Raw genomic sequence first — 15,661 nt, 5'->3', positions numbered from 1 at the left:
ACTATTGTCAAGTGCCTACCATGAACAAAATATTCGCATTTACGTTATCTTAACTTTTTCGGCAATTCGGGGAAGTCGGTAGTGTGTCCACTCTCCCTCCCCCATTTTATAGATGAGAAAATCTGTAGCTCCATGGTTAGGTGCTCTGTCAAGGATTGTACTCAAACAGGATTTGAATCTAGGATTCTCAGTAAGCCTAAGCCGAGTGCCTTTTCCTTTTAGTACGTGAGAATAGCCTCGCTTCCTTTATTTCTAGACAGGGGCTCTACAGTTGGTGCGGGCTACCACTGAGGTCTTTTTTCTTTTTTTCCTGTTGGGGATGGATCCCAGGGCCTCACTCATGCTAGGCAAGTGCTCTACCACTGAACTACATCCCTAGCCCCTGAGGTCATTCTTTAGAATTTTCTTTGTGGATTGTTTGGGAATTAAAGTTTGAAATTCAGATAGTATGCTGAATTATTAAGATTGCCTTTTTGACATCGTGGAAAGCAGAGGATTAACTCAGTGGCGACAGAGGGTCTGCAGTCCATGCTGTTAGCTCTAAGTCATTTTCTTTTCTTCTTTGGGTTTGGGAAATCCCCAGCCCCAGGAGCAAAGCAGGCTGCCCTGGTATCCAGGAAGCATTTACTACACAGCAGAGCCCCCCTTTAGGAGGCTGGGCCTTCTCTGCAGGGTGTTCCTGCCCAGCTGTTCTCAGCTGGGAAAGGGCTCCCCAGCTTGTACCCTTTGCCCAGAACACTGCATCAGCAGCTTTGTGCAGGCCTCAGGGGCTTTCCTGTCACTTCGTTTCACTGTTGTGGTTGAAACTCACCTTCTCTCTCAAGACACAGCTCTGTTCATCATTTCTGCTTTGCAGCCAAAATGAAACCTCCCACTTTCCTCAGGAGCTAAAGCAATATTGAAAGTGACAGGAATAATACAAATTTTGTGGTCCCTCTTCTGTGTTTCAATTGTAATTACTTACTGTTTTTGTCCAGTTGAAACCTTTATGACTACCCAAATTGTCCTTGTCAGAATCCTGTTTTAGTGTTGATTGTTCTTGCTCTCTTTGAGTACTTTTGTATTCCTAACTAGACTAAGCTGTTCAGAGGCAGAAGCCAGGGTAGCTCTGGAATTCCTGTGAAGCAGAGATTAAATTAGAGAGGATTTCTGTGGACCTGCATTTGCATAGCAGGCACGCTCATTTTACATGGATTGTGTGTTTATTTGTAGAGGGGTGATGATGGAATTTATGGTTCTTCCCCCACCCCGCATCCAAGCATCTCCCTGGCAGCCACTAAAATAACCATATATTTTATTAGTCTTCCTCCACCCAGCACAGTAGAGGCCAGACCAGGTGCTCTCTAAATATTCTTTCCTAGTCCTATGAAGTCATATCTCTTCCCATGAGATACAATACAAGCTACTGGAAAGAATGTGGGCTTCAGAATCCCTTGGCTTAGGCTCAGATCATTATTCACTTAATAGCTTTAGGCAGAAGGACTCTTCTCAGAGTCTTGGTTTTCTCATCTGGTGTCCTGATTATTTTGAAGACTAAATGAATAAAATGCATGCAACCCCAAGTACAGGACCTGGCTCATACTAGGCAGTATCAGTAGGTACAGTGGTGGTTTGCTTTCCCCTGGGAATGGATTACCATTGGCATATTCCTGCCATCTGATTCCCAGAATATGTTATTGATGACCTGATTTTTCTTTTTCTTTTTTTTTTTTGGGGGGGGGGGTTACTGGAGATTTTACCCAGAGGTGTTTTACCACTGAGCCACATCCCCCGCCCTTTTTATGTTTTATTTTGAAACAGGGTCTTGCTAAGTTGCATAGGGCCTTGCAAATTTGCTGAAGGCTGGCTTTGAACTCACAATCCTGCTCAGCCTCCCGAGTTGCTAGGATTACAGGCGAGTTGCTAGGATTACAGGCGTGAGCCACCACACTAAGCCTGATTTTACTTTTTGGTCATACCTTTTTATCCTACCGACTTGGGGCTTGATATGGTCCTTTAGCTGCTGCTTCAGCGGCCAGTTCACAGGACCTTATGTAGCACTCAACTCAGGGGACTCAAGAGCCCCCACATTTGTTGTTGTTGCTGTTTTCTTATTTTTTTCCCCCAGTACTGAGGATTGAACACTGGGTTCTCGACCACTAAGCTACATCCCCAGCCCTTTTTATATTTAATTTTGGCACAGAGTTTTGCCAAATTACTGAGGCTGGCCTTGAACTTGATCCTCCTGCCTCAGCCTCTCAAGTAGCTGGGATTACAGGCCTGTGCCACCTCACCCGGTTTCCTATAATGCAGTATTATGGTTTCATATCCGGTATGGACTCTGTTATTATTATTATTATTTTTAAATATCTTTGTAGTTGTAGATGGACACAATGCCTTTATATGTTTCTGAGAATCTAACACAGTGCCTCACGCATGCTAGGCAAGCGCTCTACCACTGAGCCACAACCTCATCCCCAACTCCATTACTTTTTATAGCAGATGTTATTTAATCCCCCGTCCCAATAAAGACTTTTTAAACCAAATGGACATTTTTCCTTGACACACAGAATATTCTAAAGCACATTTGTAATTTAAAAAGGAAGAATCATTCAGATCCATAAGGATGACTTTACTGAGAATTTTTACACTAGCACTTGCTTGTAAGGAGCATACATAAGCATAAGAAAGAATTCCTTAATCTTCTGATGTAATTAGAATTCAGAAATCTGAGTTATAAATGTAGAATAAAATTGGGAACTAGCATCCCAACTATATGAATAAGTGTTGAATTATGAAACAGAGTGTCGAGAGTGTTCGAAGACAAGGATCTCAGTAAGGATCGTGGGAGTTGGGAGAAAGGTGACGGGGCTGGATAGGGCAGGGAGCACTAGGTTAGGGCAGGCTGACAGAGGCTTGAAGAGCATGGGATGACATGCATGTGGACTGGGATCCAGGCTGCCCAGAGTGGCCAAGTGGACTGAAAGGAACCAGATGAGACCTTGGAAGCCAGAGCTGAGAAGACGGGACTGACTTGCTGAAAGCCTTCATCTAAGAAGAGGAGCCCAGGGTCCACTTCCAGGATGGACTGGAGAAAGGAAGGCTGGAGAAGAGAGGATGGGTGTAGATTCTAAACCTGGGAATAAAGGTCTGGTCCGCAATGGCAACAGTGAGATTAGACAGGAAAGGTTAAATCCAAGCCGCGTTTACAGGAGACTGAACTTGATGACAAGTGGAATATATGAGGGATGAACAGCAGCAAGAGTAAAAGATGACTCTGTGTCTTCTTGCCTGGGATGTTTGTGGTGTTCCTGAAAACAAAACAAAACAAAAAACAGCCCAAGTCAACACATTGAGCTCTTCTTCTCAGCTGTATCATTCCTTTTGAACTTGGACCGAACTTTTGTCAAGTAGGGTGTTTCAGTTGTTTATTACCAAATGATAAGCCACCTCAACCCGAGTGACTTGGAGCAACAACAGTTTATCACTTCCCCCGTGTCCACGGGCTGGTGGAGTTCAGCTGCGAGGCTCCCTGCTGCCTTCACCTAGGCTTGATGAGGTAGTTGCAGTGGGAGCCCTGCCAGACCTGGAGGTTCGAGATGGTTTCTTGCCTCCGCTCAGTGCCCTCTCTGCAGCAGTGTATTCAGGCTTCTCATATGGTGACTGGGTTCCCTCATAGAGGAAGCAGAAGCTGCCAGTCCTCCCAAGGCAAGAACTCCGAATTTCACAATTCACGAAAAAGCTGTGCTTATTTCTGTATATAAGTGAGTGAATATGAGACTCAGAGGCACAAAAGTAAGGCTGCCAGAAGAACCAGAGTGACCAACAAGGAGCATTTTATGTATAGAGATTTATTTATTTATTTGGGTACCGGGGTTGCAACCAGAGGTGCTTTACCACCGAGCTACATTCCCAGCCCTTTTTATTTTTAAAAAATATTTATTTTTTAGTTGTAGTTGGACACAATATCTTTATTTTATGTATTTATTTTTTATATGGTGCTGAGGATCGAACCCAGGGCCTCACACATACTAGGCAAGTGTTCTATCGCTAAGCCACAACCCCAGCCCAAAGCCACAACCCCAGCCCTAGCCCTTTTTATTTTTTATTTTGAGACAGGGTCTTGCTAAGTTGCTTAGGGCCTGGCTAAGTTGCTGAGGCTGGCCTTGAACTTGTGACTCTCCTGCCTCAGTCTCCTGAGTTGCTGGAATTACAGGCATGTGCCATCGTGCCCAGTTTAGAGAGAAATATATAGCAGTAGTTGAGGCCATGTTGTGATAAGACTTGGACCAAGATGGCAGCTGTTGGGTGTGCAACAGATGTTGCAGACGGACAGAACAGAGTGTAGGTGCTCATGGTCACAGGCTGGAGAATATGGTGGATTCATACTGAACCTATGAATTCTGTGAATGAAGTGTTGAAAATGATTGGTCCTCTCACAGGACACCAGTTGCACCATCTCATGTGATCTTATTCCAGAGAGGGAAGAAATGAGCTACAAAGGCACCAACCTAGGACCTCTGGGGCAGAGCATGATATCAACACAGGGCTAAAGGACAAACTAAGCAGAGCTAGACAGTGTGGTGGTACATGCCTATAATTCCAGCCACCTGAGAAGCTGAGGTAGGAGGATTGTAAGGTCAAGGCCAGCCACAGCAACTTAGGCAGACTGTGTCTCAAAATAAAAAATAAAATGATCTAAGGAATGTAATTCAGTGTTAGAGCACCCCTGAGTTCATCCCCCAGTTGCAAAACACACAAAGCAGAGCTTGTGCCTGTAGTCCCAGGGACTCAGTAGGCTGAGGAAGGAGGATTGCTTGAGCCCATGAGTTTGAGGATAGTCTAAGCAACATAATGAGACTTTGTCTCGAAAATAAAATAAATAATTAAAGCACAGGAGTTATGTCTGAAGAAGTAGATTTTACTTTTAAGAAAAAAATAATAAGCCAGGCACAGTGGCACATGTCTATAATCCCAGGGGCTAGGGAGGCTGAGGCAGGAAGATTGAAAGTTCAAAGCCAGTCTCAGTAACTTATCAAGGCCCTAAGCAACTTAGCAAGACTCTGTCTCTAAATGGAAAATTTTAATCAAAGTGCTGGAGATGTGGCTCAGTGGTTAATAAGCATCTCTGGGTTTACTCCCTGATACCAAAAAATAAAAATGATAATAAAAGGAGTTCTACAGAGCTAAGAAAAGTTTTCTAAAACAGAGGACAAGAACTTATTCTGGTTTCTTAAAGCAAATGTCCCAGATCCGATCAGAACACTGGAAGAGAAAGCATAGCATCTGTCAGGAGTGTTTCTTATGTGAAAGATCATTTGAATTCAATTGAGCTTTTGCCGTCTTTAGCATGCCTTCTGTTGGATGAACTCACTCAGGCTAACCTGAGCAAAAGGAATTTATTGGAAGGACATTAGGAGTAAATCACAGAACCTAAACCCTCCATCCCAAGCACCTAGGAAGGTGGCATGCCCTTCTCACCATCTCTCACTGGGCCCCATGGAATCCCTTCTCTGCCTGTCTCTTAGCTTGGCATTCATTCTCCTTCCTCTTTGTATATCAGCAGGATCAATTCACTTGTCCACTCATGTGGTCCAGGCGTGAGTTTGGGATCCTCAACTCGTACTTGACAGATCCTTACAAGTCTAGTGTCTACAATTCACTGACTAAATCCCAATGCCAGCTTCCTGGGAGAAGGAGCCTGGTGGCCCCAGTGTGAGTCAACTGTGGCCAGAGGATGATGGGTCCTTTGACCTGTCCCCAGCCAGAGGCAGTCATGGGAGTGGATTTTTTGAGAAGGTAGCATGAGTAATAGGTGGTTCTCAGAGAAGGACTGTTGTCCCTGGAGCCCCACCCCACTCCCCCATGGTGGTGTGTGCAGCATCTTCATAACAAAGCCACAGTTATATCCGAGTGTTGTGGGTATTTAGCCAGCCTGCCTGGTTTCCCAGAACCTCCCTGTGAAAGTAAAAGAATAGGTCTGGGATTGTAGTTCAGTGGCAGAGTGCATACCTAGCACATGTGAGGCACTGGGTTCTATTCTTAGTACTGCATATAAATAAGATAAAGGTCCACTCACAACTGAAAAAAAAAAAGAAAAGAAAGAAAGAAAAGAAAGTGGCACATGTCTGTAATCCCAGTGCTAGGGAGGCTGAGGCAGGAATATTGAAAGTTCAAAGCCAGTCTCAGTAACTTATCGAGGCTCTAAGCAATTTAGCAACAATCCAGTTCCTGGATTAATCTGAAGGGTGGACTATCTCCCCACAGCTGCCTCTAAAATTTTACCTTGACCAAGAACTTTGAAAATTGCAAGAGAATTTTGTATAGTAGTCTGTACTTATCCATGGTTTCAGTTTCTTCAGTTAATCACGGTAAACCATGGTCCAAAAATATCAAATGAAAAATTCTAGAGCTGGGCATGGTGACACATACTTGTAGACCCAGCTACTCAGGAGGTTGAGGCAGGAAGATCACTTGAGCCAAAGCGCTATAGTGAGACCCTATCTCTTAAGAAAAGAGAAAAAAAAATTCTAGAAACAGTCCATAAATTTAAATTGCACTCCACTCTAAATTACATGTTGAAATCTTGCACCATCCTGCCCTGTCCCAACTGGGATGTGCATCATCCCTTTGTCTAGTGTATCCACATTGTTTCTGCTACCTGCCCATTAAATCACTTGATAGTCATCTCAGTTATCAGATTGACTGTCACAGTATCAAAGTGCTTGGGTTCAAGTAGCCCTCACTTAATAATGGCTCCAAATCTCTAAAGTAGTCATGCTGGCAGTTTGGATATGCCAAGAGAATCATAAAGTGCTTCCTTTAAGTGAAAAGGTGGGGAACGTTCCCAACTTAAAAAGGAAAGAAAAAAATCATATGCTAAGGTTGCTATGATCACAGTAAGGATGAATCTTCTTCTATCTGTGGAATAGTAAGTAAGGAAAAAGAAATGCATGCTAGTTTTGCTGTCGTACCTCAAGACTGCAAAAATTAAGGCCACAGTATATGATAAGCTATTAGTCAAGATGGAAAAGGCATTAAATATGTGTATGTTTGTAAAGGAGGGAAATTACAGGGTTCAGCCCTATCTGTGGTTTCAGGCACCCACTGGGGAGTCTTATTCCTTGCAGATAAGGGGGGATGACTGTACTTAATTGTCATGAGTTTTGAAGCCTCAACTATGCTAAACAAGGGGTCCATTTTGTATGTTAAGATGATTTTTTAAAAAGTGCAAGCAATGAAGCCTCTTCGGTGAAAGGAAAAATGCATGACCAGGCCACAAGGACTTTAAAGTGGCCTTGAAAGTAAGAAGGAATTTGAGAACAAATATCCTTTTTCAAATGGACTTTTCCTCCCTGTTTCTGGGAAGAATACAGGGTGGGACCCAGTCTGGAAATCCAATCGGTTGACCAGTAATGCTTTTGAAGACAATATGACGTGTCTTCTCTGGCGGGACTTGGAGCCACACTTTCCAGTACGAGTCAGAGGGCAGTGGCACCCCTTAGAGGCTGATGCTGTTTTAGAGGCTCCCCTCAGGGTGCAGAGTGTTGAGGGACCCACGTGTGTAAGAACTCAGCCTTGGGCTGGAGTGTGGCTCTGTGGTAGAGTGCTTCCCCAGCATGTGCCAGGCCTGGTTCCATCCCCCATCTCTCCCCACCCACCCTGGGAGGGTGGGAAGAGGTTAGGGGGTGGCCACCTTGGGAATCTCAGGGAGTCACTTTCATTTAGCTTGCAGGCCGGCCCTAGAAGAAAAGAGGGAGGGAACATCAAGGAAAAAAATCCCATAGACTTTACCCTGGCCTTCCATTTCCAGCATGCATGTCCCTATACAAGTCCCTTCACACTGTTAAACTGGTCTTTGTCCAATAGGAATAATGTCCTCTCTTCTGCTTTCCCAAATAGGGCTAGTGCTTCATGTAAGATGACACATGTGAAGTGCACCGTATGTTAGACAGATGTAAGAGATTAATGCTTTAGTGTCCAGAAAAACTACTTTCTGATGTGGCTGCCTTTGATTTTTGTCTTTTAAATCAATGCTTTTTTAACTTTTTTATTACTCAGCAAGTTGTCCTTGTTTGTGTGGTAAATGATGAACCCTTATTATGTATAATGATAGTAAACTGTTTTTATTCAGCACATACCATCCTGCCAAGCTTTGTAGTATTAACTTTTGGAAATTTATCTCGTTTTTTTTTTTTTTTTTTTTTTCACAAGAAACCTTTGAGGGCTGAATTCTCCTTCACTCCACTATTTATGAAACTGAGCTTAGAAAGATCATGATAGAAGGGCCAGATAAATCCTGGGGTTTGTCTCAATACAAAATGCCATCTGTAATTGACCAAATTATGCTGCATACCTATCTGAGTATACCACAGCGGATTCTACCTTTAATGGATATCTATAAAGCACCAGTTTACAAAAGCACTAAATAAAATAGACCAGTAAGCAGAGGAAGGACCCAGGGGGAGGGAGAAGAGGAGGGAAAGAGGAAGTCCTGGGGGCTGAAATGGAGCAAATTATATTGCATGTATGTATAATTATGTCATAATGAACTTCACTATTATGTACAACTATAATGCACTAATAAAAAATAAAATAAGCACATTAAGGGGCTGGAGTTGTGACTCAGTGGTGGAGCATACACCTTACACGTGTGAGGCACTGGGTTTGATCCTCAGTAACACATAAAAACAAATAAAGGTATTGTGTCCTTTTTAGTGTCCATCTACAACTAAAAACAATTTTAAAATATAAAAAAGCACATTAAAAACAAGGGGCTGGGGCTGTAGCTCAGTGGCAAAGTGCTGGCCTAGCACATGTGAGGCACTGGGTTCGATCCTTAGCAAGACATAAAAAATAAATAAAATAAAGGCATGATGTCCATCTACAACTGCAAAAAAATTTTAAAACAAACAGATAAACAAAAAAATGCTGACTGTTCCAGACACTCAATATGTTGCTCAGGCTGGTCTTGAACTCTGAGTTCAAGCAATCCTCTTGCCTCAGCTTCCCATGTAGCTGGACTATAGGTGTGTGCTACCACACCTGGCTTATTTTTAATTTTTATACAGTTCTAATAAGCTCCATAGTTTTGTTCTAAGTCTGTGAAGCAATTAAGAAGAGAATAAGCAGGACTGGGGTTGTGGCTCAGTGGCAAGAGTACTTGCCTAGCATGTGTGAGGCTTTCTTAGCACTGCATATAAATAAATAAAGATCCATCAAAAACTAATAAAAATATTTTTTTTAGAAAAGACGAGAATAAGCAGACTGCGGGCCTGACAGTAGTAAATCAGTAAGTAGTAGTAAGTCATTACAGCTAAAAGGGGCATCTCAGAGATCTGAGGTTCCAAGCATTGTTAATAGTGACAGCAACTGTTTTGGACTAAATGTTTGTGTTTTCCCAAAATTCATATGTTGAGTCCTGATCCCTAATGTGATATTTGGACATGGGACCCTTAGAAGATTATTAGGTTTAAATGAGGCCATGATGGCTTAATGTTCTTATAAAAAGAGGAAGAGCCAGGCACGGTGGTGCAAGCCTGTAATCCCAGCTATTTGGGAGGCTGAAGCAGGAGGATCACAAGTTCAAACCCAGCCTCAGCAACTTAGCGAGGCCCTAAGCAACTCAGTGAAACTCTGTCTGTACATAAAATGTAAAAAAGGGCTGTGGATGTGGCTTGGTGGTTAAGTGCCCCTGGTACCAAAAAAAAAAAAAAAGAAAGAGAGACCAGAACTCTCTATCTACACCATGTGAGTACACAGCAAACCAAACGGAGTCAGCAAATAAGAAGACAAATTAACTGCTGAAGTCAGACACAAGAGCGTACGTAAAAGGAGCACACCAGTCTGGGGCCATTTTGGTGAAGGATTTTTTATTATTTCAAGTCACCAAGAAAAATATAAAGTAAATTAAACTATGTTAAATTTTTAAAAGACATATCTAGTACATTTTGGAGAGGTTTCATCCAAAGTGATGATGATGATGATGATTTTAAGTTTTATAGGTAACTTTTATGGAAAGCTCATTTATTCAAAACAGTTTCTAGATAGTCAAAGAAGACAATGAGCAGGAAAGAATCAAAAACAATGAGTACTAGCTTTAGTGGATGCTGTTGTGTAGATGAGCTCAGCTTTTCACCTCCACCTCACCCTATCACTTGATGCTGCCTAAGAAGGACCTTTCCCGCTTACCCCGTGATTTTAGCTTGTTCATTCAGCAGAGTCACAGAGCAACTGCTGTGTGACTGGGACCAGTTCAGTAGTATGTTGAAGATACAAGTTGTTCATGGTTATTTGGGGAGAGAAGCAAGTAATAGATGTTTGGAATCAAACTCAGCATAGACTGCTGTAGGACTATATGGCATGGCCTGAAACCCTCTGTTTTTTAGGGGGGTAGGGTAGGGAGGCTGTGAGGGCCACAGAACTTCAAGGGGAAAAAAAGAGAATAAGCAAGCTCATGATTTTCAGATTGCAGTCTTAAGACTTAAGGGGAGAATATTCTCAGCACAGGGAATAGCAAGTCCAAACATCCAGAGACCAGAGAGCAAGGTGTCTTTGGAAACTTGCAAATGCACTACAACCTGGTCATCGTACAGAATGAGAGTCAAGGGCTAGAGGGGAAGGTCATGCTGGTGGGGGGAGGCAGGGAAGCAGCACAAGTGGGGTGCGGCCTTGTGTACAGTTCAAGAAAGGCTGGACCTCATGGAGGTGGGGAGCAGCCAGGGAGCTGTGGGATTTGGGGCAGAACCTCATAGCTCTCCCACTACTGCTGCCTTTCCCTTCCTCTGTCACCGGTCATGCTTGCTACTTACTGTTCCTGCAAGGACAAGGTTGTTCTTGCCTCATGCTTTTGCACTTGCCATGCATTCTGCCTAGCATGTGCTGGAAAGATTATTCTGGTGCATGTGCTTCCTAAATGAGAGTGGGAGAGCCTAGAAATGGCGATGGAATAGGAGTCCCAGGCTGTGGTCTAGGAGGGAGGAGACGTGGGTCTGCATTGCAGGAGTGGCAAGGTGGACTGTGTGAGATTTTCAGGAGGCAGACTTGACACTGTTTGTCACGGGATGGACTTGGGAGGCAAGGATGGTACCTCAGGCCATTGATGTTCAAACCGGGGAGCACAGCAGCAGGGTGCAGGCTAATTCCCAGCAGTCCACCCTCATGGTGTGGTGGGACCTCCCTGCCTTGTTGGAACATGAGCTGTCTGGATTTGCTCACCAAATTGTTGGGAATAAATCTTATAGATTCCAGCTGCAAACCGTAGCCTTACTGATGTCTAACTGTAACATTTATGACTATGTGCCTTAGGCTTTCTGTAAACTAATACATAATAACATGCTTATTTGTGAGCATAATAGAATAAATGAAACAAAAATCAGAGTAAGCTACCAAAATGATGATGATCGAGTAATTCTTATTAAGAACCATTTAACGTATGGTGCAGGTTTCCATATGTAAGTTCCCTTTAACAAACTCATGGTAACTCCTATGCCCCTGAATAGAGATGCTTAACTCTTTGCGATTGTTAAAACCCTAAGACCCAGACATTTCCAAGTAGGGCCCCCACTGAACACTGGACTCCTGCCGCCTGGAGCTATTCTGTTTACATTTGCTACTATAGAGATTTGGTTTGTTTCCGAAAGATGCATTTTAACATTTGTGTGGTGAGCCACATTTGTTATATTTGAACCATGTGTGACGCAAGGGAGAAGGGTAACCACTTGGCTCAAAGGGGGAAGGGTGAGTATTTGGGTTAGCAGAGTACTTCCTGCCAATTTTAAATGAGCTGGTTTGATAGTTAAAGAAATAAAAAGTGCGCGTGTGTGTATGTGTGTGTATGTGTGTGTGTACATATACAAACACATACATGTGTGTATTTTTATGTACTCAAAAGAATAACATGGAGCTGGGTGTGGTGGTACATACTTGTAATCCCAGCAACTCAGGAGGCTGAGGCAGAAGAATCCCAAGTTTGAGGCCAACCTCAGCAACTTAGTGAGGCCCTAAGCAACTTAGCAAGATCCTGTCTTTAAATAAAAAATTAAAAAAGGGGGGCTGGGGATGTAGCTCAGTGGTAAAGCACCCCTGGGTTAAATCCCCAGTACCACAAAGAAGAAAGAAAAATAATAAGTTAATGTGGAAATAAAGCTGATTAAACTTGACAGTGCTGTTTTTCAATCTTAAACATAAAGGAACAATACCATTTAAGACTCTGCATGGGTGTCACTTTGGAATTGATAATACATAACTTTCAACTGACCTTGAAGTGCTTCTAGGACCAGAGGTCATTCGTGTCTTAATCAGTTATATAAATTATGAGAAGCCAGAGAGTGGGAAAGGACTTCACTAAATAGTAGAGTGATTCCAAAATTAATAACACCAATGTAAAACTAAAGTCCAGAGTGATTTGTCTATGACCCACAATGAGTTCATTCCTTCATTCAATAAACATATATTTAGTCTGTGTTATTTAGATGTACTAGTTATCTATTATTGTGTAACAAATTATCCCAAAACTTAGTAACTTAAAGAAGCCCACATTTATTTTCTCATATAGTCTATGAGTTACAAAATCTGGCTCTGATTTAGCTAGGCCCTCTATATCAAGGTGTCTCACTAAGCTACAGTCAATGTGTTTGCCAGAGATGGAGTCTCACCTGATAGCCCAACTGGAGAAAGACCCGCTTTCCAGTTTATACAGTGGTCAGTAGAATTCAATTCTTTGTGGACTGTTGGACTGAAAGTCTCAGTTCCATGCTGGCTGTTAGCTGAAGGCCACTCTCAGTTCCTTGCCAGATAGCCTCATGGTGTATTGCTTTGTTCAGGTATAGAAACTGAGAAGGCAATAGAGTCTGCTAACAAGACAAGTCAGTCTTCTGTAACCTATCAAAGAAGTGATAGCCCATCAATGTTGCCATCTTCTGTTGGTCAGAAGCAAGTCACTGGTCCCACCCACAGTCAAGGGGAGGGTTTGAACATTAGGAGGTAGGGACCTGTCTTAGGCAGTTTAGGCTGCTTATAGTGAGATACCACAGACTAGGTGGATTAGATAGTGGACATTTATTTCTCACAGTTAGAGAGGCTTGGAAGTTCAGGGTCAAGGTGTCCAATGATTCAGTGTTTGGCAAGGCCCCCCTCTTCCTGGTGTGTTGACAGCCATCTTTGGCTGTTCCCATATATGGTGAAAAGAGAGAGGGCTTTGGACTTGACCTCTTCATTTAAGGGCATTTAATCCCATTGTGGGGACTCCACCCTTATGACCTCATCTAACCCAGCTTATCTCCCAAGGGCCCTTCCTGCACGGACCATCACACTGGGGAGTCAGGCTTCCACTTACACATTCGAGGGTGGTAAAAGAGAAAAACATATTTTTCCTATGTATTCACACACTTCACTTCTGACAACAGATGTGTCTGTTTTTCCCAAGTCAGCCACACCCTACCTGCCTTCAGTTACCACTCAATCTCATCAGGTGATTAATTCATGATTGGGTTAAGGCTCTCACAACCCAGTCATTTCCCTTCTGAACCCTCTTGCATTTTCTCACATTTGAGCTTTTGGGGGACACCTCACATCCAAACCATAACAGCATGATTATTAGCTCCAGTCTCCCCTTTCTGGAGGAGGGGGATGGGACTGAAGGTTGCAGTCTTACCACGGCTTGGTCTTCCTACTGGTCAGCCCATCCTGAGGCTGTTCAGGAGCCCACCAAGAGCTGCCTCATTAGAACAAAAGATGCTCCAATCCACCTGTGAAATTCCAAGGGATTGGGAGCACTGTGGAAGGAACCAGGGGCAGAAACCAAATGCATATTTCTTATTACGTCATCAGATATACAAACATCTAGTCCATGGCAGGATCATTGAAGTCTATCTTTGAAAGTTGTCTACCACATTTGGTACCTTTATTCTCAGATTCAGCTTTTTAATTTTTTAAAAATTTGTTCTAATTAGTTATACATGACCACCTTTTTAAAAATATCACTTTTTTTTTAGTTGTAGATGGATACATTACCTTTATTTTATTTATTTATTTTTAATGTGGTGCTAAGGATCAAGTCCAGTGCCTCACATGTGCTAGGCAAGCGCTCTACCACTGAGCCACGACCCCAGCCCTCAGATATAGCTTTTTTACTAGACCAAACCATCTGATGTGCATTTGTGAAACACAACTTTGTGCTCACTGTGGTAGGCTGAATAATGACCCCCCCAAAGATGTCCATGTTCTAAGTCCCCCGAGTCTGTGAATATATGACCTTAGATGGCATAAGGGACTCTGCTGCTGTGTTTAAGGATTTTGCAGTGGAGAAATTATCCTGGATTATCCTGGGTCTAATATAATCATGTTGTCCTTACAACAATGAGAGGCAGAATCTGAGCTTAAGAAGGAGGGAAGGAAGGTGATGACGGCCCCAGAGAGGAATGGTGTAGCCATCAGCCAGGAGATAGGGGCAGCTGCTAGGACATGGGCACGGCAAGGAACAGGTTCTACCTTGGAGCCTCCAAGAAGGACTCAGCTCTGCTGACACCTGATGCTAGCCTGATATTACCCATCTAGTACTTCTGACCCCTAATGGAAAGATAGTAAGTGTATGTTGTTATAAGCTAGTAGGTTTGTGGTAATTTTGTCCCAGCAGCAGTAAGAAATGTATTCACTCACCAAAAGATCTCAGGGAATCTCCACCAATGGCAGTTTTTTTTTTTTTTTTTGGTGGGGTGTTCCAGGACACTTGACCACTGAGCCACATCCCCACTTAGTGCCTCCCTTTTGCTGAGGCTGGCTTTGAACTCACAATCCTCCTGCCCCAGAGGCCTCCCGAGCCACTAAGATTACAGATGTGTGCCACCACACCCAGCCCTCTCAATACTGATAAGGTTTAAAAAACATCGTAGGGCTGGAGTTGTGGCTCAATGGTAGAGCACTTGTCTAGCATGCATGAGGCACTGGGTTCAATCCTCAACATCACATAAAAGTAAATTTTAAAAGTTATCAAGTCCATCTTCAACTAAAAATTAAAAAAAAAATTTTTTTAAAGGGCTGGGTTTGTGGCTCAGTGGTAGAACACTTGCCTGCACATGTGAGGCATTGGGGTCCATCCTCAGCTCCACATAAAAATAAATAAATAAAATAAAGGTATTGTGTCCATCTACAACTAAAAAAAAGTATTTAAAAAAAGCATCTTAGAGTTTGTTTAAGAATCTCATATATTCTTCAGAATAAGACGAAAACATGGTTTTTAGCATAAAATAGAGAGGCTTCCATTTTTAAAGCTGCTGCTAGTTTATTTATACTTCAGGAGTGGAAATATTGGCTGAGATAAAAGTACCTGGCACAGTTTGCTTTTTCTTCTCAGTGATTCACAGCCAGATGTTGCAAATTTTTTTTCTTTTTCTTCTTCTCCCATCCCCTCTCTAGTGCCTGGAAACCTTGGCTGCTACCAGGATCATGGAAATCCACCTCCTCTAACTGGCACCAGTAAAACATCCAACAAACTTACCATACAAACCTGCATCAGTTTTTGCCGGAGTCAGAGGTATAAGGTAATGATCCTGTGGCTGTGTGACTGTAGGAAAAAAATAGACAAAAGTGCATTTTGCTGAGCTGACTTGAAAATATGTACAACTTTAGCACAAAACAAAACCTGTCAAACCGTATAGCTCTACTTTTCTGCCAAGGAATAATG

The 15,661-nt window shown here is 42.8% G+C and overlaps 1 protein-coding gene across 2 annotated transcripts in view; it reads left to right on the top strand.

The window, feature by feature from the left end:
- Positions 1-15,661, top strand: part of Kremen1 (kringle containing transmembrane protein 1) — a 70,223-nt gene that overhangs the window by 33,693 nt on the left and 20,869 nt on the right. For both annotated transcript variants that reach the window (XM_026413330.2, XM_026413329.2), the window contains exon 4: positions 15,394-15,518. In XM_026413330.2, the coding sequence (XP_026269115.2) occupies positions 15,394-15,518 (125 nt within the window). The remainder of the gene's footprint in view (positions 1-15,393; positions 15,519-15,661) is intronic.

This window comes from Urocitellus parryii, chromosome 3 (assembly GCF_045843805.1).
Source record: "Urocitellus parryii isolate mUroPar1 chromosome 3, mUroPar1.hap1, whole genome shotgun sequence".
In the NCBI taxonomy this organism is placed as follows: Eukaryota; Metazoa; Chordata; class Mammalia; order Rodentia; family Sciuridae; genus Urocitellus; species Urocitellus parryii.
This window is presented reverse-complemented; position numbering and strand designations above follow the sequence as displayed.